General features: G+C 41.7%; 1 protein-coding gene and 1 long non-coding RNA gene across 6 annotated transcripts in view; one reads left to right on the top strand and one right to left on the bottom strand.

The window, feature by feature from the left end:
- Positions 1-26,298, top strand: part of ETV6 (ETS variant transcription factor 6) — a 129,944-nt gene that overhangs the window by 83,717 nt on the left and 19,929 nt on the right. For all 5 annotated transcript variants that reach the window (XM_032688565.1, XM_032688564.1, XM_032688568.1 and 2 more), the window contains 3 exons: positions 15,196-15,360; positions 18,524-18,658; positions 23,324-23,866. In XM_032688565.1, coding sequence (XP_032544456.1) covers positions 15,196-15,360; positions 18,524-18,658; positions 23,324-23,866 — 843 coding nt within the window. The remainder of the gene's footprint in view (positions 1-15,195; positions 15,361-18,523; positions 18,659-23,323; positions 23,867-26,298) is intronic.
- On the bottom strand, positions 459-15,697 carry LOC116787182. Its single transcript, XR_004357204.1, has 3 exons — positions 15,594-15,697; positions 15,137-15,380; positions 459-2,005 (listed from the first exon to the last, which is right to left on the bottom strand). It is a non-coding gene; the product is annotated as an uncharacterized LOC116787182 (long non-coding RNA).

The following is a 26,298-nucleotide window of genomic DNA, read 5'->3' as shown; positions in this document are numbered from 1 at the left end:
GACACCCCCCCCAAGTTAAGAATGTGTATTTAAAAAAAAAAAAAAGAGAGAAGGACAGCCTTTTCAGCCCTTTCTTTCCCTGGATGGCAGTTATCCAAGTGAGACATCCCACCAAAATCACTGGAACTGCTCACAGGAGTATGGGTTAACCCATGCAGCTCTGTCTCGTTTATTACTTCAATGTCATATTTACTTAAATTGATGCACTTTGGTATTCAATCCACTATTTATGAGGGTTGCTTTGCAATTTTACATTTATCTCAATTTTGACAATGCAGGTATGAATACCACTTTTGCTTTTGTTTAGAATTGCTTTTAATTTGAACAAAGTTGGATTACTTTAAACAAAAGGAATTAGGAATCTTTCTTTTAAAAGCAGAAGAAAACCCACACAGCCACTTTGACTGAATGTGAAAGGAACCTATGCAGAGAAAGCAGAATTCTTTTTGCACTAACAGCACAATTTTCTTTATTTCACATTGTGTAAGTAAGAATAGAGTTACCAGAATGTACACCAGCTCTGTACAAGAAATAAAAATAAATTAGTAAGCGTATAATAGAATGAATATTGTTATTAACTACAGATAAGGTTTTCATAGTGCTTCTCTGACATATGGAGAAATGCCTGAGAACTTATGGAGTGGAGAGAGAAAGAAAAAGAAGAGGGGAAAAAATACATGCAAAGCCACTTGGGTAGAGTTATGCAAATGACCTTATCAGGGCAAGCAAAAGGCCTCTCCACCGTGCCTGCCAATTAGGAAATAGCAGCTATGGACATACTCAGCTCCCTCTTAGGAGATGCAGCTTTAGCCTGCGATGTTGGCAACCATACTGTGAAAGGAAATTAAAAATTATCTCCTCTTTTATGTCTTTTTAAGAGATTGGCAGAGATATTAAATGAATCCTGAACAGGATAAGCACCCAGTACCATTTTTACAATTTCATATGGGTTCTAGCAAGCAAAGGGAGCAAAGAAACCACTAGGCTTTGACAGGGGTACAGAAATAGTCCTAGATTTCTTTGAAGGCACTGGTGTCCCTCCATCCTGACTCCCATTCTGAAGTGAGAAGGGAAGAAGAAACTCCTCCTGCTGTTCAGCCCAAGTCAGCCTGCCTGGTCAAGGTGCGCTGCTCTTTTTGATTAAATACACTCTCACAGCTGGTTGAGCCAAAGGGAAACACAGGAAAGCAGCATCTAATCTTACACAGATTTTTCCAAACACCAAAGTGTGTCAAGATTTATGAAGTGTTTTGGTATGTAACACAAATGGAAGCCGTTAGGTTCAAAATTAGCAATATGAGCCTTCTGATGTTCTGAGAAACTTTTCTCTCCTTTTTAGTGCCTTGCATACTACTCTTAGCACTGCAGCTAAATTTTTAAGATTACCAATTACCACTGATTTTCACAGGAGATGCAGACATGCTTTCCAAGCCAGTATTCTCAAAACCTTGGGCAGGCATTAACTAGTCACTTGCTTAACATTCAGCTGGGTGAATTAAATTAATGGTCAATATGACATGTTCACAAGGATTTTTCATAGCTGGGGTTTGACTCTGCCTCAGTTGTCCAGAGGCAGCCAGAGGTTACGGTCAGATGAATGAGTTGGCTGAAGTGTTAACTCTGGATTGGGTGCATACCCTGAGAGTGCATCCAGTGTGTTAATGCTGCTTTATTGAAGTCACTGCTTCCCAGGCTTAAAAGATAACCACACGAGTAGCATTACTTAAGCAAGAAGGCAAAGACTGAAAAAACCAGTGTGATCTTTCTGCCATGCAAAAAGAACCCAAATGATTTTGTCTTTCTCTCCTTATCCCCATAGAGAGAGAATGTCCTGAGGTACCAGATTTAGTGGAGATTAACAGAGTCATCAGAAATGTGTGTGCATTGGTGCTCCCAGGCTGTGGGACCTGCCAGACTGCTGGGGAAGCTGCCGGGAGAGGCATTCCTCAGTACCCGCTGTAAGCTCTGAGCCTTGAAGATCCTTCGTGTTGCATGGAGATGGAGGCTATGCAAAAAAAATTAAAAAAATTAACTCAATCAGTGACGTGAATTTGAGAAAGAACTAGAAATTGCGATGCAGAGGAACTGTGCTCCTGTCCCAGTCAGGGCCAACGCTGCATCTACCTCTCTGGGCAGTACAGTCTGAGCACTGTGTTCACGTGTGTATCTTTGACAAAAACAACAGAAAAGGAACTATGTCTTGCTAAATGCAGGTGCTTTGTGTGCAGCTTTGCACTAAGTCCTCTGCTGATTTGGTCTCTAGTGCGAAAATCCCTTCTCTGGATATGAAACTGAAGAGGCAGAAAGATGCACAGATACACAGAAAAGTGCTGGCACGCACTGTTTTGGACTCTGGCCTTAGGAATGTGTGTCTAAATCCATTCCTCTAGATCCCATCTTCGTTTGGTTTTCAAAACTTTTTTCCTTAAGAGCTAGTTCCTATGTGGAGTTTTAATGCTGCTTACTGAGAACAATTCGTTTCTCAGTATTTCTCCAGGTTACCAACTGTTATAATTGCTGCAGGGATGCCGTTTAGCAGTGAATGGGAGGCAGTGAAGTGACAGTTTTTCTGCATGCCAGCCCTTCTCTTACACACAGAGGCTCACTTAGAGTTCTGCGAGAGAAGGGGGAAAGGCAGAGTAACAGTGCTGTGATTTTGTTTTTGTACAGTGCATGCTGCTCACTCCTTGTTTTCTTTCTAATAACACCAAGGTATTCATATGCAAACAAAAGGTCCTCTTGCCGACTCAGCCTCCTCCTCCTCCTATCTGATTCTGTCAGCAGAGTTGCAAAAGCTTGACCGTGAGTGCTAAATGAATAAGGTTGAGGTTGGACTGAAAAAAAAAATCTCTTCTTCACATAATGTGCACATCTCAGGGGTAGTTGGGGGGGAGAAGTGAAAATCTAGAAAAAATTCAAAATCAGGCATCACAAAACACTTTCTTAAAAATTAATCACAGTCCTTTCTTTTGAGAATTAGTCTTCAAGAGAAGTAGTGTTTCCAGGGCCTAAATTAACTAATTTGTTCATAACAGGGAAGAGACAATATTGAACAGTATCTACCTAAAAATTGCCCATTCAAGATGCGTCAGAGAAAGATATAAGAAAGAAATACTGTAATTTATTAAGGAATAAGCCAGCTCACAAATAAGCCTTCTTCTGAATGTCCATTGTTTGGTTATCCAAACACTTGAATAACAAGAGTTTAAATCTTTTCTGAAATTGCATTCATGTCCTCAGAAGCTCTGCATGGTGTCAAACACGTGTGTTTTCATGAACACACAGCATTTGACTCCATATGCTCTATGTTTATTATCTGCCAGAGTGGTGTGAGACATCTAGAGTTTGCAGATTTTTTCAGGGCTTCACAGGAAAAATTTTGGCACTTTGCATTCCCTAATGTCATTTTCTGTGAAATTGCTGAAGAAGGCTTCTCCCACTCCTCAAATTAACAATGTGCCCGTGTCTGCATTTCTGCACCATGCTGTCAGTGCTAAACCGGTTGACCCCAGTCATGTGGGGAAAAGAACAAATCAAAATCACATTAATAAGCAAAGCATTTTAGAAAAATAGTTTTGCACTTGCAGCTTGTTAAGAAGAAGGGAAAGACCTGGGAATGTCAACTTGCTTTGCACTAATGTGCATCTATTAGCTTAGTAATTTCTGTAATGTAGGAATTATAAAAACAGGGAAAAGCTAAGGCAACCTGAAAAGTTAAGTTAGAAGGTATCTTTTCTGCAAAACATAGTTCACTATCCTTCCCTCATGTTCATGTTTGCTTCCTACAGTCTTACTTCTCCAGTCTTTCTACTCACTGTGCTCCCTGCTGTCTCCTGCACATAGGCATGCACACTTTGATCCGGAGCCTGAGAGGCTTATAGCTGTGCAGTCCTGTTGCAATCTTGATTTTGCTCCTGTGCTCTGTTTACCAAGAAATCTCCCTTACTCTGATCTGATACTGAACAGCATTTCCAAAAATTGCTATTGCTGCTACAGTTGGCAAAAACAGCATTCATGGGTACTTGTTTGTGACATAGTGAGTTTAACTAAAGAGAGGGTGTCCAGGCAAGTGTTTCCTAGTAGGATAGAGTATATTGCATCAGAGATGCTCAACTTCAGACAAGTCCAGGCACAAGAACAGTAGGTCCAAATGATGGATTTTAAAAATGGCATTCCAACTTTTAAAAGTTGGTTGTGAGTCAGTCTTCCCAGGAGAGCAAAAACTTGAGATGATTTGGAAGTTACAATACAAAAGAATGAAGGAAAACTAGTTTGGACTTCGTAAATCAAGCACGTCTTGAAGCATTGGAAGAAAAGAGAAATTACTTCACATAGACACCTCTGTTGCTTTCCTGATTTCATCATCATTGTGATTGTCTGAGTTTTTGTGAATGGAAGTGGTGCATGAACAGACAGACCTATAAATCTGGATTTCTGCAGCAGATAAGATATCCTTCAGAGTTGACTGAAATTTGCCAATATACTGGGGAGCACTACTATGAAAATTTTAATTAGACAACTTGGTGAAAAAGTATTTCAACTCCATTTTCACAATGAGAGACACCTCTGAAGCCAGAGAGGAGCAACTAGAAGTGTGTATTTCTGAGATCTGAGGCTGTCATGGAGAGGTAGCCATAGGTCACACAAGTGTATATCTGCACAGCAGTCAGAGTTGTCTTGGTTTCACAGCTGACCAAGAGTTGGCTGAAGCCATAGTACTGTCAGACCTCAGGATGAGCTAGCTACTATGCTGAACATGCAGCTTATGCCCATGTTGTGTTTGGCACCTCAGAGAGCTAGTTCAGATGTCATCCTAGGGATGACTTCAAGTGCTGCAGCCATGCCTCTGACTGCAGGGTGCCACATGTCTTTGAGACACACAGCACAACATCCTAGCTACAATCTGACAAGGATCTGACACGATTTTGCATGCTGTACCAATTAATAAATTTCATTTATTATTACTTGAACAGTATTTTCAAGTGGTCCCAAATAGAAGCAGTAGTGCCTCAACTTCATGTGACTTGCATAGAAATAATAAGCCACTTTTTTGGGTGGCCCCAATATGAGAAGTTAGTGGGTATGCTGACTAGCTTCAGAGCAAGCAGGAGTTAAATGCTGGAGAGGAAGCAATTCTCAAGGCTGCAGCAAAGATAATCATCATGATTTATCATCTGATAATCAGAGAGCACACTCTTAATTTGTTCTCATTATCAATGTATTTCAAGCACAAGTACCTTAGTACGAGAGGCCTTTCTGTGCACAAGTTGCACTGGAAAGCTAAAGGGTTCCATATGAATGTAATGCAGTTACTTCTTCTCCTGCATGGGTGATGTGTTGTAGTGCAGTTTGGAGTCCATCTCAGTGTCCTCCTTGTCTCCCAAATGTGGAAAGGGACCCCCAGCATCTAAAGTTGTTGTTTTAAGCGCTTGACCTTTCTCTAGAACAGCAGTGTGTTCTTGGAGAAATGACTGACAGTTTATAAGAGCTGTAGGGATTTGGTTCATTAAAGAACCATCAAGAAATGAAGCTAAATCTGGAGTTTTTAATCATGTCAGGACTCTGGTTTGCAGCATCTTGGGAGCAAGAAATGTCTGCAGCATTCTAAGAGTGAGCTTTTACCTTTAAAGATGTGGTTCAGAACTAAACATGCTATACAGTCTGCAAAGTTGTCATTTGCACCGTTTCCATCAGTAATTTAATATTTAATGTCACCTGAAGGCAAGTCTTCACATAAAGCTCAGAAGAACTTGTATACTGGCTGTTATAGCCCTCCTGCATTAGGGCTCTGAAGGAGAATGCATGCATAAGCAAGAGGTCCAAAAGCAAAACCAGCTACAGTAGAAGTATGCCATACTTTTACCATGTGCTGTTGGTAAATTTTTGTCTACAGTGATTTACTTAATGGTTACAGGCAAAGTAAGCCATGACTCTGGCTGTGCTGCCAAAATCTGCAAGTACAACTGCAGCTCACAAGTGTTGGAGCCCCAGTGCAGAGGAAGCCAACAGACAACATCTTGCTGTTACGACATAGACTGTTCTGTAGTGGAGCTGGCCTCACATTCCCTGGAAACAGCCTGGAAAACATGCCCTTTGTATACATACTCCCCCCTCCCCAGCTCTCACAGTCACAGTTGAGTTAGGAAACAAAGTCTCAGCCAAAATTCCTTATTGGAAAGGAACCCAACTGCTTCAGGATGTGAGCCTCTGAGAACAAAATTTCCTTGTAAGAAAAAGGCAGCTTCTTAATACGGAGGATTACAGTGTCTTGCAGTTGGTGGTGGTGTTTTGTTGATATGTGAAACTGAGATTTCAAAATTTTTCCACTTGATTCAGCTGTACAAAAAGGATTTACTAATCTCTCTCTTACAAAACGGTAGGATCTCTCTAAGTTTGCAGCCACTGGAAGATTGAGATGACGTAGCTGATGGTAGGTTAAAGTGATAAATTGCTGAAAGTAACCATCTTAATTTTAGGCAGGTGTATTCACTGCAGCTAGCAACTCTTTCTTCACATTTTCACATCTTTCAGGAGTGTTGATCAGGTGCCTAAAACCTGAGCTTTCAGTTCCATCACCAGTATTAGTGCCACGTCCTGTTAGCATGGTAATAATCTGAGCACCCCGCTCCACTGTACAACAATTAGGCAGCAGGCAAAACACTTAAGTAAAACCACATGTAGGTTAAGGCTACCAAGATCAATTTATTTCTAATTACTTACAAATCTTTAACACCCCAGCCAGGGAGCAAGACCATATTGGGTTAAAAGAAAGAAACAGCACATATTGACCATGCATTCTAATATGGAGTTGGGTTGTTTACCTTTAAATTAGCGTTGCCAGGATGCATCAAATAATTGATACAGAGAGCAGGAAGAAAAAGAATGTAAAGATGCTCTGCATTTGGCAAGTTGTAAAGAGGAGCAAAATAGAGTTCCTGAATTCAATCCCTCGTATAAGAGATTTAATGTATGGGCAGGCATTCAATGACTTTGTTCCTCACATCTATAAAACAGATATAACAATCTAATCTGTTTGCAATTGAAAGGCACTGTGTAATGTAAATGTGCAAGTATTACTAATAGTAAGTATCAGCAGTGGCCATAACCAAAACAGAAAAACCATAAAGAATGTTTATTAGACCTGATTTTTTGACCTGGATTAAGACAGATTGATTTGAAACAATAATGAGTTGCTGAGAAAAAAATTGAAGTTTTTATAATCCCTTGACTTCTACTGGCAAAATTGTTTTCTTCTGGCAGCATTGTCTTTTGAGCTAGCTACTCTATGACATTGTCAGGGCTCAGCTACTTTTGTTTTGGATATAGTTTTTGCACATACAAGGAAAAACACAACAGAAGACATTTCTTTCAGCTCCTTTTGGAAGGGCGCAGTAGGAAAGCAATGTCTGCTCCATGGACAACAGCCAAAAATTGGTCGAGAAGTCAGCAGTGGATTAAGACTATAACTGGGAGCTGATTGAAACCAACATTTCCCCATTCCCCATTCCACTGCCACTGCTTGTGTTGCACAAACTGCTCTGGTAGGAATATCATAGTTACCTACCTTCTGCCTCTTGGCACAGCACGGAGCAAAGAGAGGGGTCGTCTGTGGGTTCTTTCCTGTGTGCAGCAAATGTGGTGGCAGCTAAGTGTCTGCAGTGGCCAGATGCCATTATGCTGTCCATGGCTCTCTGAACTGCTGTTACACTCTGGCCTTCTCTGAATGTGGTACCCAGATGCAAATGCCAGCCTTCACCGTGCCCGGGAAGTGGACCTCTTTTGAGGCTTCTATGAAAGTTTTGCAAACAACATGAGAGGAAGCCGGAGCTGTCTGCAGAGTTCTTGAAAGCTCTTGGACGTAGCTCATGGAATGAGCACCCAAAAAACCTGCTGGTCTTTTCTTCACCTCTGTGGTTGCTTGCTTCTTTGGTAGTTTTTCCCTTTCAGAACCTCAAACCCTGGCCACTTCAACAAACATACCAGCACTATTACCCGGACTGGTTTGTCTTGTCCTGTGTATTTTTTTATCAGGCTGCCTGTCAGCAGCAGGTAGACTGCTCCAGCATTATAACATTTTCTGACTGATCCCAAAATGGGGCAGCTCGGAGAGGATGGAGGGTTACATCCTAACGTCCACTCATTCTATAGGCTAGTTCTGTATGATTCAGTGCAATACAGATTTCAGAAGAAATTCAGCACAGATCGCCACACGAAATCATTGGGGTTGCACTACAGGCTTTATTCTGACATCAGCTACAACTCCAAGGACTTCAGGAATTGATCAGCAGTGTTCAGGGACTTTTCTGACTTGCTAGAGTGGGGAGGTCTTAGACATAGCTGAGTAATTTTGTCTGAGAGAGGTACTTCAGTTACTAACCTGTCTCTGCAACTAAAAGGGTTCGGCTATAGAATGAGAAGGAATATGTTCTTCATTTTAAATTCTGTAGTGTGTGACCTTTCCTCCCTCCTTTACTATTAACACAGACTTCAGATTTTTAGGGTTTTGTACAGGTGACTTCATCTCCCATCATTAATCAGTGAGCTGTCTCAGCCCAGCAAGCTAATTTAAAGTCATACTTGTGCATTTGATCAGCAAATGCAAACCATGTGTAATGTCAGCAGGTGATGGAACATGGGATTTTCACTTCAGTTCCAGAAAGGGCCATAGTTGCTTCCAGGAAGCTGAGCTTGGCACTGGGTGTGGGCAATTGAAAAGATTTATTTCCCTGGATGAGAGCTTAGAGCTTGACCATTCTAATCAAGCATTTTCCAATCAATATGTTTCTTACAGACTTTCCAATGGCTGCATTAGGAAAGCAATTTTATTTATTTTATGACCCTGAAGCCCCAAGGGGTTCGGGTGTGTCAGCTTTTCAGGGTCTGTGTATAGACAGTGAAAGGGGAAGGGCTAGGTCACAGGGCAGCACACACTAGCAAAGTCAGCATGGCAGAAACCCAGCACAGAGCTTCACTTTGCTTCTGCAGATGTCTGCATACGTGAAGGCCTCAGGAGCAAGCACAGAGCACAGAGCATTACCTGCTCTACCTCTAATACCCTGTTCAACAGGATACCCGAAGAAATAAGCTTATGTCTTTTATTTCAGATTACTACTGAAAAAGCTGTTTCACCCTCTGTTCCTAGCAGCGTAGGAGGCTTCCAAAGCCTTTTCATTATGGTTACAGGTAGTTTCAGACTTTTCAAAGGACATGCAAGCCTTACTTATGGTCTCTCTTCCTGCCCATCACACAACTCCTCTGTTCCCTATCCAATAATCTGTTCCTCAACAAGACCTGTAAAGGTGCATTTTCAGGTGCTGCCATGCATTTCCCTTGTACCAGTTTGTACTCACTTCCCAAATAATTCTCTCTGAGGATTAGCCAGGATTAACCTTTTCTTCATTTTCTAACTTTGCTTATCTCTGAGGACCACTGCAGAAGCAGTGGCTATTCATTGCTTCTGGGTTGCAGGTATTGCCTCATCCTATATAGAGAGCTGGATCTGCAGTACCTGGGTCAAGTGGCACCTGCTGGAAGGAGCAAGTGGTCAGGCACGTCACTGCACACCAGACCTCTGTCCCCTACTCCTAACAGCAAGTGCACAGACCACCAGCAATACAGCGTTTATCCTGTGACAGGGCTACATCTTTCACCTGTATGCCAACGCAAGAGCAGTCCCAGAAGGCACTTACTTACACTGTCCGTCTGCATGGGGACATGCCATAGCTTTCTGTCACCCATTTCCCTCCTCTGAGGAATTAGAAAAGCTTCCTGAGAAAGCAAGATCCTTAACCTTCTCGCCTTTACCTTCCACAGCAGTGAGAGTTCTGAAGAGCTGCTGAGCACCCTGTGTGTTGGAGCCTGCCACTGCTGGGCACTATGGGGAAGGCACTTGTGGTAAGAGATCAGTGCAGCAGCTCCAGCAGAGAATTGCTGCTTCAGGAGGACCTCAGTGCCCAGCTTGGCCTTAAATTTGAAACGGCCTTCAGCACTGAGCTCAGCACAGCCCTTTTCAGGGAGCAGCATTGTTCTGTCAGGCTCGAGCATGATACCAGAACAGGGTCCCTGGCAGCAACAGTCAGTATCTCTGAACAGGGAACCAGAGAGCAGCAGACCCAGCACCACAGGAATATTGAGCCATAGTCATTTGAAGAAGCTGTGCAGCATTTTGCACTTTAAAAGCATTTCAGATGTTAACTGGCAAAGCCCCATGGCACCTCTTTGCATTTTGGTAGACCAGCTTTTCAAACAAAGATATGAGAGACAAAGAGACTTTTAAGAGGTGCTCTGGGAGAAGGATTTAAATCTAATCATATGGGGTTTTTTTTCAGACTGTGTTGCCTTTACACAGAAATGAAGAAAAAAACACAACCTCTTGCCCCAGTCCTGCTTGACATACACCATCATACTCAGAGCTACATATTATGCTTTATGGGACCATGGAAAAATTTTGTTAATCAGTAACAAAAAAGAGAGCATCAGTTCCTAAAGAGTTAGTTGGTAGCAGACTTTCAAGGCTTCTGAACTTCTCCATCATCATTTTCCCACTAATGACTCTTTGAGCTACAGACAGAGCTGGCCTCCTTCATGCTGCCAGTGATGATGCGTCTGTCCCTGGGTATTCAGAAACCAGCTGCTGATTTGCATACACTGTCCCTTTTGCTGTTTGCCCAACCATGCTAAGTAGTTTTGCGAACAATTCTGTCTGCCCTGTGGAAAGCAGGATAAATGAGAGGTCTGTCTTTACTCCCTTCTCATATCATCATCCTGCCTGCCAGGCAGCCAGGCGTGAGAGCCTCGCTGAAGAGGAACAAAAAGTTAGATGACATTTACTACGAATGGTGCTTCCATCACACATGCTGTCACGTAGCTGTGTCCTCATATCGAAACTAAAAGAGAACAGCAGCTCTCAGTGGTTCTCTACATCACATTTTGCATTGGATTTGTGCCTTCAGATTGTTCCAAAATGAGTCAAGGTGAAAAGAGCCTGTGGTACATTATAGTTCACATTTTAGATGTATCTGTTACATGCACTGTACATAGCAACTCATACTGTAAAATACATACCTTGTCTTCCCAACCAAAGAAGGAGATGCTGAATATGAGTGCTTTGCAAGATTCAAGGTTGGCTACATCTCTTCAAAAAACAAAGTTGTAACCCCACCAAAACTCTGTGGTCAGATGCAAATATTGTTGGCTGTGTAGTTCAGCGTGCAGAAGGTTATACTAGGTGAGCAGAGCGCTCCTCTTGTTCATGCCTCTGTCTCTTGGTGTAAGTGCTAAACATGTTTACTGGCTACTTCAAAGTGTAAATTACCTCATCAGCTCCTCTCCATTGTACTTGGATTTGCTGCTTGGGAATAGAAAGGAATGAAGTGTGGATTACTTCTGCACTCCAGATGGTAACCAGCTTGTGCCCTGCAGCATGAGAATTGATCATTCCCACCATTTATAAGGTAGCTAGTGTAACAGGTGTTAGAAACAGGATTTCAGGTGAGGAATATGCTGCAGAAGTAGATAATCTCTTAAGACACCAGTGCACCAGCCTGTGGCATTAGAAAGGTGAGCATGAATTTTGCTCCCTGTTTAATGCATATGAAGCTGTCAGCTTATAAACATGTCAATAAGTTACTGCATTTTACTCTGCTGGAGGTAGTGCTTGGAAACGGACAGAAGACAGAAAATGCACTGAATCTCACAGAGCCAGTTTTAGATGGGTTACACACCTTTGTCTAACCTGCTTTCAGCTATTGAGTTCAAGGAGGTTTTGCTGTTTATTTTTACACTATAGAGATAAGGAGACCACAGTTGGGAATGCTTGCCAGATTTCAACCAGCAGAGCAATGCTAGAGATGGGAGCGGAGACAGGTCTGACTCTCAGGTCAAAATTCACCCTGTGAAGTCCTTGGCAACACTGACCACCAAGAGGGCAGGCTGGGAGAAGGGCAGCTTCTCCTGTATCTGATCTGCACGTACTGAAAGCAGCAAAACCTTCACACTGATTTCAACAGTCAGTTCATCAGGCAAAACTCTGCCCTCATTTTGCAACACAGCTCTCATTTTCCCCATTTCATTCTGCTTGGTAAATATCTTTGTTAGTTGGAGACACTGCTGTTAGCTTTTGCAGAGAATAAAACTAGAGAGATAAAAAGAGCCCATTTTCCTCCACTGTGTGCATGAGACTAAAAGAGAAGATGGAGAGGGGAAAATAAGAAACAGCATCCAAAGAAGAAAAATAGTGTGAGCGGGATTAAGTTTTCTTTCATGGACAGTACAGGAAACCATTTTCAGGACCTACTGATAGCAATGTACACTGTGCTGTAAAATCCCTTCAGCTGCAAAGCCAACCTTCTCATGACCTTGTTTTCACACAACCAAGTAGTTTTTTTTAAAGAAAGGTCCAAGAAGGTGGCATTACAAGTTCAGCAGATGCTGTACTGCACATGAAAGAATACTAACTAACTAACTTCCCAGGAAACTAACTTCCCAGGAAAGCAGCAGTGCAGGAAGGGATGGAAACAGAAGAAAAAGCAATCCATCTAGGATTGCTTTTATAGCACCTTATGTCTTCCACACAGTGTAATTATTTAATTACGGTGTCACGTCACGGATGGAGAGATATGGCTCATCCACCCACTCATTTTAGTGACAGCCAAACTGAATTAGACTGGCTGCTTGCTGATTCTTAGTAATTTCAAGCCAAGTGGTCCAAGGTCATATTTTACTTTGCGGCTTTTCTCACAAGCTTCGGCGATGCTGCTGAAACCCAGCGGAGACCTGATTTGCAGTGTGAAGCGTTGGGTCTCTTTCAGAGTTGCCAGCACAGCTCGTGGCTTGTCCCAGTCTAACTTACCTGGCTGCTCTGGGTCTAGCACCTCTCTTTTAACACGGTACTTTTGCATTAGTTGGACGGATGGCAAAAGTACATTGTCACCAGCACATGGGAAATGCTGATCTGTGTTTGTACAGGGAGTGGTTTATTTATTACATTGATGTATATATAAGGGAGCACACACCTCATGTGAAGTTATCATACAACTCTATCCTTGTCAACCTGATTTTCCCAGTGATGTTTTCTTTTGTTTCATGCCTCATCTTGTGAAATGCACATCAGAAGTCTGGTTAGATTTCTACACGACAGTTCTCCTTTGGGCAATTTATTACTTGCGTGGCATGGCAAAGAGGGAGGCAAAAGAAACCACACAAGAGCATTTCAAGCACTCCTCAGATGGTCTTTTAAAACCCTTTTGTACGTTGTAGTCTGGCTGCATCATGTCTTACTTCTTTCTCTTTTAGCTACAGTCAATGTACATGCTGCCTAGCAGCAGCCTGGGGTCTGGAGTGTATTTTCTGCAGAAATAACTCTGTATTCAGCAAAAGATGAACCTCATTCTGGGATTTCAGATGATGGTTTCCATGTCTCTGAGCAAATCTGCACCTCACCTCAGTTCAGGCTCTTCAGAAAGAAAGGTCCTACAGAAAGCTCTGACCCAAATAAGCAGACCCTAATTCATAGGGGAAATAGAATTCAAATATTTCAAAAATAAATAATTTCTACTACTTGTTTCTGTGTGGCACATAATACAGTGCAGTTGAAAGCCAGAGGAAATTCTTGCTACTGCCATGCAGAGGTCCCTTCCTTAGGTCAACTCTGATCCTTTCTCAGGCATGATCTCAATTCCTTTTCTGACAGAGGTTCAGTTCTGTATGCAGCTGTGATTCTGGGACTTTCCGAAGCCATTGTTTGGGAATCTGGCATAGCAGAAGAATGGAATTCACTGCATGTTACCTCTTGCTAAAACAGAAAAAAAGAGTTGCCTATCTGTTAAAGAAGTAAAAACCAAACCAAAACAGGAGTGGTACAACTCTCCCAGGTTTCTTTTAGTGTTTGGTAGGAAGAGGGTAATCAGATCTCTGAGAATGGTGTGCCAGGAAGGAAATTTCTTCCCATGTGCAGCATACAATCAGCCAGGTGCAATACGAGGAAGGGAGGTTCATCTTCCTCTGAAGCATAAGCTTCTGCCAGAGTCTGTGTACCCGAGATCTGATCAGATACAGCAAATTTTATGTTCCTATGCACAGTGGGTAAGCTTTGTAGCAAGTCAAACAATGAGTCATCTCACCGGGGGAAAAAAAAGAGAAAGCTTTTATCACCCAGTGTATTGGAGATAATCTCTCTACTTGGGTAGTTTCCTTCTATCAGGGGAAGGAAACTATTTAAATTTGTCTGGAGAACAGATATTGGATTGTCTTACCTCCAAAGCTTCTTTGCCTGGGCCCAATAAAGGTAGCAGACAAAATTTTGATGGTAACTTTGTTGGGCCCCTGTGAGTAAACACAATAGCCTAGGCTCTGTCTGCTGTACGAGCTGGCTGGGAGAAAGGGAGTGCCAGATTCTCCTCGGCACCCTGGAAAATCTGTGCCCAAACCAATAGATATCCCTGCTATTTTGCCATAAAATTATATATCCCCTTCTATGGACAATTGCTAATATTTTATATCTATACAGGAAACACAGTGCTAAAGGTGCCACAGTCTCAGTACTGGTTTTCCTCTGTAGTGTGGGAATACCATCTGCTAATGTGATGGCATCTGGAGGAGGAGTGGGCCTGTCTGAATACACTTCTCTCAACCATACATGGACTGATAATGGCTTACAGACACACTGTTACAGAGGCTGTGTTAAGCAGCCCTTCCTTACAGACCCCAGCCACCTATAGGGAAGTCACAGCTCTTTTGCATCTGACAACTTCTTGTTATTTTTCATCCATAAATTTACAAGGGGTGTGAAGAGAGAGCACACCTCTCTTCCATGAAAGGATAGACACCAAGGATGAATGGGGCCAAGGACTTTGCCTGCTGCCTGCTCTGCACATTACAAGGAGCAGTTGGAGGAAAACCCCACTGCACAGTGGAAATCTGAAATGAAATAATGTCTTAGGAGCTTTTTTTCAGGATGCTGAGGCAGTTCTTGTTTCACAGTATGTCACAGATAAACCAAGGTGCCTAAGCTAATGAAGTATTTCGCAGTCCAGCGCTTAGAGTAATTCTGCATCAATACGACATTCCTCTCCTACACTTTCCCCTGAGACTTTGTACATTATGGTGTGGGAGGAAAGGGGGGTTCACTGACACTTACCCACATTCCCCTGCCTTGCCTCAATTTGGTAACACAATCACGGTCTCTTCCTGCCACAGGTTTGCAGCCCGTTTACTGGAGCAGGGAGGATGTGGCACAGTGGCTCAGGTGGGCAGAGAAGGAGTTTTCCTTGAGGCCAATTGAGAGCAACACTTTCGAGATGAACGGCAAGGCTCTGCTGCTCCTGACCAAAGAGGACTTCCGATACAGGTCTCCTCATTCAGGTGAGAATTTTTTACAGAGGCTGTGATTAAAAAGAGAGAGGAAGCAACAAAAGCTGAACAGGGTCATAGGAGAAAATGGTCGCCTTTATTGGAGTAGACTGGGAAAGGGAGGGGAGACAGAGGATGGGGACACTTGTATGAGGCAAGGACAAAAAGGACAGAGAGGGAATGAAATCTTGATACACCTGAGTTGTCGGCATATTTGAGCGCAAATCCAAATCCAAACCTCCAACCTGTTTATTAGGTAAAACTCCCTGCAGAGCTCCCAGAAAGCAGGCTTCTCTGGCAGCATTTTGTGACTTCCAGCTCTTCCCTGTAAAGGCTTATCTGTTCACAGACCCAACTACAGCAGCAAGTTAATCAAGTTAATCTTTAAGCAGCCCATATTAGCATTTTGTCTCACAGTTGACTTGGCTGAGGTGCTGCTAAAAGCAACTGCAAAACTCCTCCCTTGTGGACTTTGCCTCTATTTAACAGCCCCTGTGGGTTTTGCCTTACTTTACCATATTCTCTCATGTGCTGGAATCCAGCCCAAGGCACAGCACAGACAGGTGTGTGAATCAGTCCTGCCTATTGCTCAAATTATGTCTTCACTTACTCACAAAGAAGATTTAGAAATGTGCATGTTGCCTGCCTGTATTTATATCCCCTGCAGTCTGTCTGCTCTAGTTTTACAGTCAGAGTAAGCATCTGCACTCCTTTGTCAGGGGTGTTTAACTAAATATGAGTTGTACGCTTTTTTTTGTGACCATACAAGGTACTCCTGTTAAATATAAAGGCTTGTAATTCAATCACCATAGGTGATCAAAGAGCTTGGACCAAGCGGTGACAGAATTGCTGTGAGGAGGCTTCTAGTGCAAGGCTCACTAGGTGCTGAAGTACAGCTGATGCTGCTTGGATCCAGCTGATAATCAAGCTGTGGCAGTAATTTTGCACCAGCCTGCTTGGTGACTCTCCCCAGCCATCCTCCTGCAGAGTCTGCCTCGCAAATTGTTGCTTATATGTAGTGTATATTAAGTTTTTTAAGCATGTGCTTATTTTGTATGGAAGAAGAGGCCAAACGTTAGCGCCTGTTGTCAGTGAGAACTGATGCCAAGAAATTTCTTTTCTTTTTTTTTTTTTTCTTTTTTTTTTCTTTTTTTTTCAATTCTGGTACTCCACTTGGAATCATTTTCCTAAAAAATTAGCCCTGCTTAAAGCAAAAGGAGTGTTGAATGCAGGGATGTGGGCGAGGATTGCAAGGGACACCTTTATGTATGTTGTGTGCAACTCCCCTTACTATACTTTCCTGCGTGGAAGTTATGAAGGTATATTCCCCTTTTTGTGTTGTGAGGGCACTTGAAATGAGCAGGATTGAAAATGTTTGTAGGCTAGAAATAAAGTGTTCCCAGGGAAGAGCCTCTGACTTGGAAAGTCTTACTTTATGCAGAAGGTTAAGCAGTTATTTACCTAAATTTAGAATGAAATAACCAAACTAAAGGCCTCCTCCCTTGCATTTTCTCTCTTTCTTCTCTCTGTGTGTTCCCCATAATAAACCTTGATAATAAACCTTGTACAGGATATCTGAGTAAGTCCTTAAAAATTTAGATGACTGTAGGTAGGACATGAAAAGACAATGCAGAAAGAATCGTATCCTGCTGAATACACCACCTAAGGAGTCTTTCTGCTGTGCCTTTTGCAATTGGATACGTCTATCTCGTATCGGCCTCATAAGTCACCAGCGTGCCTGTAACAAACGTGGATAGTGCCTTCCTAAATCTTCGTTCGCAAAGCCCAGCCATGATGATGAGGTGTAGGACATTACCTCAGTATTTCCCAGAAATTAACTGTCTATGAAATTTAAGAACTTTGAAATAATGTTTGCCATAGAGGCATTACGTTTTCCAAGATTGAAGCTAAATGAAAGTTGTATTGTTTCCACTCATGGTTAAACCAAGAGAACCTCATCCACTGCACACAGTGCGAGCAATAAAATGGGCTCACAGCCCCACAGATGTTCTGTTCAGGCTGGCCAGGGAAGGGGGACAGCAGAGGAGGGAGAGAATGAAAAATGCTTTTCACCATCTTAGCTAGCATTACTACACCTGGGTGGTGCAGAAGTGTAACTGTTTTGTTAGCTAAAAAAAAAGACAGACAGCCTTATGGACATTTTCACTAGTCTGTCAGGCCAAATCAAAAGAGGTACAAATTTGCTTTCTTATTGCTTGGAGTGTTACAGCACTAGTTATGATTATGCCACTATTGTATTCAATTATGGAAAGTATGTGGTAAAATCACTTTTTAGACTGCCATGTAACTGGGTTCTTGAGGCTTTGTTTTTAACTGAATTTTCGGGTATTGCAATCACCTTTTAAAAATGCCCTAAAGTCACTGCTGAGACAGTAAAAGCAGCCAAGATGTTAAAAATAAAGGAAGCTGACCTATGGAAAGCAGTATAGCTTTAACTGTTTCACACCAAGCAACTAAACTTGTCCACAAATAGAATATTGGCAGTTTATAGAGACAAGGAACAAATGATGCGCAGCTTACAATCTTGTAGAAACAACTACTAAAAAAAACCCCACATGCTTGAGATAACTTTCCCAGAAAATCTGTTTTCTTAAGTGAAACCCAAGTTCCTTTTCAGTTAATATGTTATTGCTGCAACCTGTTCCTCTGTAATATGAGCAGTGACAAACAGAAGAGAGCAAGAAGAATTAAAAGTCAAGAAACTTCCTACCCTATGATGTACATTTTCACTTTGAAATGTTCAGCCAGTTACACCAGACAAAATGTGTAAGTACCTATGTGTTTTATGTAGACGTTGTTGGAAGAAGAGCATCAACACACGATGTGATTTATAAAAGTCACAAAATAAGCAGTTAGTGCATTGGTCTCCTAGATATTGCGGTGGTCTGTTTCACTGAGGAAAGACAGAACAATTACTATGCCAGGGAATGTTGTTCTACTGTTTTGCCACAATCACACACAGAGGTGTGATGTGCCTTTTTTTCCTTTCAGAGAAGAACGTTGCAAAGCAGTGAAATGTAGGATTTTACTGCAAGCATTTTTGGGTCTGAAAGTAGCACCCAAGAGGCATGACTTCATGCATCAGATGGCTAAATGAGTCTTCTCATCAGTTATGTACATTTTTGTTTCCTTTTTCCTGCTGTTTATCTTTCAGGTGATGTTTTATATGAACTCCTTCAGCATATCCTGAAGCAAAGGAAAGCTCGTATGCTCTTCACACCTTTCTTCCACCCTGGGAACTCTATCCATGCTCAACCAGAGGTCATATTACACCAGAATCATGATGAAGGTAACTCTGTCTCATTCTTACAGGAGCTGCTATTAGAGAGGCAAGTAGAGTAAGGCTGTGAGGAATTATGCAAATTTCTTGCTTCAGTGTTACATAAATAAAGCTACTCTCTTTGTGTCCATAGCTTTAGAACAATCAAATGGTCTAGTGAGTGAACTAGATGTTCTCCGTTTGTCTTCTATTATTTTGTTCTCTTTCCAAAGCCTCTTTAGAAGCTATGCCAGATATAGATTAAAAAGCAGAAAGTTTTATTGACCCCATTGATTCATTTTTCCTCGCACCTAATTAGGTAGACAGAGTTGCTTCATGGACTTTTAGTATCCTGGAGATGCAGCTAAATGCAATTGTTTGCAGACCAAGGAAGAAGGCAGCCTCAGAGAGGAATATCTAACTCAAAGTCACTTCGGCTGACAATCTGAACATCGTGCCAGAGTTTCTAGAACTGAGCCCATCATACTGCTGAGCTTTTGGGCTGGTTGAGCAACTCATATTGAGAGAAGGGGATTTCTGCAGGTTTTCTCTCATTTTTACTATCAGAATTACTTGCTTAGGTCTAGTAGTATCCACACACACCTTGACTCTCAGAGGTGATGAAGAAAGAATAGGTAAGTTTGTGGAATTTCATGCTTGGGCTTCTTCTGCTTGTTATTCGTACAGATCAAATTGTGAGTCTGCTGCTTTCAATAGAAAATTGAAGTTTTATTTTCTTTAAAAATACACACACTAAAGTACTTCTTGGGTTTCTTGGGTATATAACAGAAAAATATAAAGCCTAGGCCTCTTCAAAGGCCTTTTCAAAGCATCAGGCAGAATTCACTTTTTCAGTTTAAAAAAATCTAGGAAAAAGTGGTGTTACTCCTTTTGTAAGTAAACAGAAGAGAACATAAGTGAGTTAGGATGTCACCCTAGTCTGTGCTCACTGGATAAAAGATGTACTAATTCTATTTGATATGCATCTGTTTGAAGATTCAACATGGGATTGCAAGAGAGGATTCAGGGGTACTGTCAGACCTGTATAAATTGCCTATAGCCAGTCTGACCCTGCCAGAATCAAATGGCACCAGCAAAACTCTAAAATTAAGCCAAGAGCAGGACAACAGCAGGTGGGATAAGGACACTCCAAAGTCTTTCTACACAGCTGTGTAAATTATTTCAGCTTAGGTGAAGGCGCTACAGGTCAGGATGAGGTTCAATTGGCAGAGTTGTGCAAGAGAGTTGTCTAGTGTATTCAGTCACTTTCCAGAGACTATTAGTAAAATCGCAGTCTTTTCCTGAAGCTTGGCCTTCACCCATGTGTGTTCCCATTCTAAATTTCAAACAGAAATACTAGCTGCTCTTTCAGATGCTCCCACCTTAAACATATGGAGCAGCTTTCACTAGAGAGGATTTCACAGGGATGATGAGTCAGCCTTTCAAGTGTTTCACTTAAAAAATAAGTCCTTTATAATGTAGCAATTAAAAAACAACTTTGATTTCTTCCTTACAACACTCTGGCTGCTGATAGAACCAGTGTTTTTGCTTAGAAAACTCTGTGCTATTACTTAAAACTTCTCTTTATAATGACAAAAATTAGTTCTTGATTTACTGTGAGAGGAACTTCAAAACAAGCAAAAGAAACTACAGTTTGCTGTCACAAGACTGAGCAATCAAAAAATCTCTATGCCAAGAATTTATAGGCAGGTGAATTTATTTATTTATGTATTTTAACATTACTTCTTCCTATTTCACAGAGTCACTTGGGAAAAACTAGCACAATTAAGTTTTCATTTTCCCTCAGCAAATTGCAACTTAGTAAAAAAAAGGAGAATGACTGTGAGGAGCAGAACTTAACCCTGGCTAACTCACAAACTGTGACAGAGGGGACGGGTGTTACCTTGGCACAATATTGAGTGGTTAAACTTCATAGGTGAGGTATTTTTTTTAGAATCCCTCTTACTCCAGTGATCTTTTTCAATTTTCTGGGTCTTTTGCCTATTTTCTAATAGATTATACTTATGATCCTGCTTCTAAATGCTTTCATTTACATATAGTGGCTTTTTGCTAGGCTCAAACAAAGGGGGTTTGGCTGTTTGAAATTAATTGCAGTTCAGAATATCTCCAAGATGCATTAGCATTGCCTTGGAATGCTCTGTCCCTGTAGAGGGATGACCAATGGAAAGTGAATTACCTACATCTCCATTGGTCCTTCTGAGGGAGCTCTGAGTCATTTGATGAGATGCCGTACAGGAAGGTTACACTGTCATTCCCTGCACTTTTGTGGGTAAGCAAAGAGTGCCAGTCTTTGGGATTGTCATGCTAGCAATTGCTCCTTCCCCGAGTTAAGTGCAGCCCCACCCATCCCTATATGGATCAGATAGGTCAACAAATTTCCTGGGAGGTGAATTCCTTTCACAGCTTTCTCTTCAAGAAAAGTGTGTTGATCATTCTGAATGAAGAGCCAGACCGATGAGTGAATCTAGTGCTCCATGAAATGATATACCATATGTGCTAAAGCTACAGTCATCAGATGTGCCAAGAAATGAATGATGAGGATTTTATTCTGCTCAAGGTCATTTGTGGCAGGGGAACTGCTTGGAGCTGAGTTGGAATTGTTTTATGGCAAACAGCATCTTTGGCCATGAGGTGGTTCTTTTGTTAAGTATTTACAGAGAAAGATCTTGGTGGAAAGTGAACCTCTAGTGTGTACCCATTTGTGGTTTTTCCTCTTACTGCTTTTTAAAGAGTTCCTCAGTCTCTGCCTTCTCTCCACTCCGTCCAGGTTCAGTATCACCATGGTTTGGAAGCAGGCAGAAAGGTCCATTTCTCTTTGGAGCTTGTCAGAGCCAACTAACGTTTGCAGAGAGCTTGATGGAAAGCACAGCAAGTCATACCTTTCTGCTTTAAAGATAGCTGCTCCCCTCTACCAAGGCACTTTAAATAAGTATGACAAACAATACCATATTCTGGTCTATATTTACATGCCAAGAATGAGCACAGGGCATTTGAATATACCATGATGAGGGTGGATGGTCTGTAGAAGATAGGATGCTGAATAAAATTTGGGGGTTGATTTTCTTTCTATTGTGGCAAAGAAAGGAGACTTTAAGAAAAGACAGTCACAGAAGTAGGTACGGTTGTAAGTTAATTCCTCTTTGATCTTCTTTCATTTGGGCTATTCCACATTATCTGGCCAGATTGTATTTAAAACTGTGTTTAAACAACAACAATATGTAGTTCTGAAGTTTCATGTCCTCCAGCTGTTTCATTGTGAATGTCTTAAATAGCTCTACAAACGGATTTTTCTTGTCTGGGACCACAAGTGTGTGCAGTAAGTGTTCTGGAGCAATGTAGGTTCTGCCTAAAATTTCAGGTTTTCCTGTAGACTTTAGCATGAACAGACTGTTGAGTAGGGAAACGGGTTGGTGCTATGTCACTGCCTTGCACTACATTTCCTCAGGACTTGAGTTTTTCCTGTTCACACCTTTCCCTTTCCCGATGCCTGCCTGGGTTCCAGGGCAGTGGGAGCCCTGGGGTCTTCACTGTGGGGAATCTGGAGTCTTCAGCAGGTATCACTGCCTTGACAAGAGAACAAAAGAATCCTTGAAGGATCAGAGAAAATGGAGTGAACAAACCAGCAGCCACAAATAAGCAGCTGCTCGTTTGAGCTTTTGACACGTACCCACGTATTCTTCTGTTGTCATCCAAGGCTTTCTACAAACAGCACTGAAATTTGATTTTTGTTTTTCGGATAAAGACCTGTTAGTCACTGTGCTCCAGTGGTATTTTCCTCTTTGTCAGTAATTTCCCAAGTCAAAACTGATGGCCTTAACCTGAAAGTTTGCACTGGCAAACATTTTAATTTTGTGAGAGGATTGTTAGTACGTAAAGACACTGACCTAGAGCTGTGGTTTATCTCCCCCCTACTGTTAAGCATCATAGATGGGCAAGTATGCTTATGCAAACATGATGCTGGAAGTCCTCTTGCTGTGAAGACATGTAAGTGCTTATACGGGACAACTCATCAGTAGACAGCATAGACTAAACAAAAGAAGATGAAAATATCCTTATGTAGATGTTACATGCTCTTAAAATGAAGGCAGGGATAAAATTTAGCTAGTGTTTCACAAAGAGCTTCCTACCAGTGATTTTTTTTTTTTTAAATAACCCAGTCTGTATTTCAGACTGAGTTATTCTCTACCTTGACCTCAGCCCTCTACCATCTAGAACTTACAGCCCAATATTTTCCTGCAGACATTTTCCCTTTTTGTCTTTGCCTTCTACCTTACTGTTGTCATTGTGGTACAATAACAGGAACCACACATAGAGACATGAATGGCAGGAGATAAGTTTCAAAGCATTTGCACAGAAACAGTTAGTACAACTAAATCAGATTTTACTCTTCACATATGTACTGGTCAGCTTCTCATAATGGGATTACTCTTAACATGTTTCTCCAGGAACTATTAATACATGGTGGTGGAAGGAGATTGTTTCACAGTACTGATTTCATTATGTGTAGTAGTAACTATCTGCATTTACATGATGTTTTTCTGGGCATCTGTAGGTCAACATTTCCAAGCTGACAGCAGTACCCAGTAAGCCTGGCTAGGAGTTGGAGAGTTAGTTCCTACACCTTGATCACAGTGTAGACAATCTGTATTTTTGGGACCTTTTTTTTCTCCACAGATAGCTTTGTCCAGAGACCTTCAAGACCATCCGCAGAAACAGTCCACCACAACCCCCCAACCATTGAACTGTTGCATCGTTCTAGATCGCCCATCACTAACAACCACCGTCCATCACCAGATCCTGATCAGCGACCACTCAAGTCCCCTATGGACAACACTATCCGTCGCCTTTCCCCAGCCGACAGGGTGCCGGGAACAAGGCATCAGCATGAGAACAACCAGCAAGAGCCTTATCCTCTCTCAGTGTCCCCAGTAGAAAACAACCACTGCCCGCCTCCTTCTGAGGTGCTCCAGAAGCCCTCCAGCCCTCGCCAGGAGAACACCAGGGTCATCCAGCTGATGCCCAGCCCTATCATGCATCCTTTGATATTGAACCCCAGGCACTCCGATTTCAAACCACCAAGGTTGTCTGAGGATGGGCTGCACAGGGAAGTAAAGCCAATCAACCTGTCCCACCGAGAAGAGTTAGCTTATATGAACCACATCATGGTGTCTGTATCCCCTCCTGAGGACCATGCAATGCCAATTGGAAGAATAGCAGGTAAGTGACATTCTCAAGGCTGCACCAAAGTTGATGCTCTTCATTCATAACTAACCATGCTTCTCGTTTTCTTTTGCTACTCTGTGACCTCAAGAGTTTACTAGCATTCTGCAAATTTCACTACATCTGTGGCTTAGACAGTTAAATATTAATAAACCAGTTTCATGACAGGTAAGCAGAGGTGCAGAATGACTTACCTGTGACCACAGAATGTATAATTGGTATTGAATCATTTGCATCCTGACGCTCACGGCCTCTCTACCCACTAGCAATCTATTTGTTTCACAAGATACCTATCTCCAAAGCCTTGTCGTGCAGAGAAGTAGTTTTCCAAAGGTTGCATTCACATTAGTGTCCAATCCCATGGAAAGGAAAAAAACCTCTGTCAGTGCAATGTCCAGCCCATTATGGAGCTGGCAGGATTAATGAAATACCACCTAGGAGTCCTGCTTCATAACCTTTCCTGTGCTTCTCACACTAGGATTGTCCCTTTTTACAGAAACAAGGTTGTCTTTGTCCCATGCAAACCACAGGCATTGTCTCAGTTTTGTTGTCGTAAATAACTGACATCACAATAGACTGACTCAGGAAGCTGAGGTTACAGAAGATGCTTCTTGTACTCGTAAGGGAACTATAAATAGACAGGGAGAGGGCCAAGGGGAATCCAGCCATTTCAGAAATATGCTGAATGCCCCAGTAATCAATTTCTTTTGAGAAAAATTTGTAAATACACACCACACCCAAAAACATTCCATGTATTTATGTTAGCAGTGACCTAATGTGATACCGAGTTCCTGTGGGGTATTACACATGTCCACAGAGGTATATTTTAAAACACCTTGTTCTTTTTTGTCCTTACATGCCTTAAATTTGTTACAGATGTGGTGCTGTCTCAGCTTTAATGAGGAAGAGTTTCTATTTTCTTAAGACTTACCACTTTAAATTCCAAAGAAACATATCTTACCATCTAGTCAACATCAAGCATAACAAGGACCATGATCCTTTCACATAATAGAAAGATGAGTTAAAAAATTAGTCTTTTGGCATTTTTGCCTGGCTGACACTTGGTTCCCTCCTTTTGATTTTTATTACCCACACTGTTCTCAGCAAGTTAAGAAATAATGTTGTGGCAGAGAAAATACTCTGATGGTTGCATCGATGGAGATTTCTTTCCCAGAAAGTATTACTGGAAGATCAAGGGGGTTGTTAATTTTTATTTTTCAGAAGGAAACATTCTGTAAGAATAAAGCCTTGTCTGAAATGAAATGAAGAAACAATATGGGGAGTGGGTGATGGGATAGTTTTTTAATTTTTTTCTTACATAATTGGGCATCTTTGGTTTCTGCAGTTTGTGCACTGGGTCCAGTGACACCAGCCCTGTAACTAGTACTTCCATGTCCTTTCCATTCCTATGTTGTTCTCAGGGCAACAGAGCCCAAGCCCATGGATATTTGGGCCTAACACAATTGCTTGACAAGTATTTAGTAGTATGTACTTAAAATGTTATATTTGCAGGCTTAGGTGCTTTCACTTGCAGTCCCACGGCTTTGCGTAGACCCACCAGCATGGGTGGTATGTCTTAAATAGTTGGTGAAGTATTTCATGCCAGAAAGACCTGAAGCATATTCAGGCATTCAGTTCAGGTGAAGGCTGTGCTTTGTGGTCAGGGATTGGGGAAGTACATGGCTCATGGTTAGATTTATGAGATTTCTACTGATGAATTCGCCAGTGTACTTCCATCAGTGCCCTATGTCCTTTAATTGTAAATGCCAACAAGCCTCACCTGCTGCACAGGCACAAGGCAATGCTATTCTGGTTGGATTGTAATGGCCCCTGAACTGTAGATGCACCCTCTGAAGAGCTCACAGCCAATTTAAAGGTGACAAAAAAACGGATTACTACCAAACATTTAGACGGCCCATGTTTCATGCCTAAAGTCAACTTCATCAGAGCTGTTGAATTCAATGGCAGAATATACTTAGGCCTCCTAGAAAGAAAGTACATATCTGTCTACCTGCTTTCCACCCATCTCACAGCCTTCAATTTAGAGCTCTTGCCAGAAAGTTATTTAATTTCTTTTTTTATGTCAGCGTGAATCTATTTTTCATCAGTCAGTAGAGCTCAGGACTTTCCGTCAAACGAAACTCACTGACTAACTAATCTTTCCTACTTTTTTATGTAATATCATTTTTCAAAATATTAATTTTTGTGGTAAAGCACTTTCTCTTTTATAGCAAAGAATTTCAAGTTGAAGATCTTGTTATCTTATTTTCTAAAGCCATTTAACACTTTTCTGGCAAAGCCAGAGGCATAAAGTATCTTTATATTACTCATCATTGACTAGAGTTGATTTTGAAAACTATGTTTAGCTATCTTCTGAACACAATATGCACAAGTCTTTTCTGTAACTTTGTCAGAACTAGAGGTCATTG

The sequence above is a fragment of the Chiroxiphia lanceolata genome, chromosome 5, assembly GCF_009829145.1.
Source record: "Chiroxiphia lanceolata isolate bChiLan1 chromosome 5, bChiLan1.pri, whole genome shotgun sequence".
NCBI lineage: Eukaryota > Metazoa > Chordata > Aves > Passeriformes > Pipridae > Chiroxiphia > Chiroxiphia lanceolata.
This window is presented reverse-complemented; position numbering and strand designations above follow the sequence as displayed.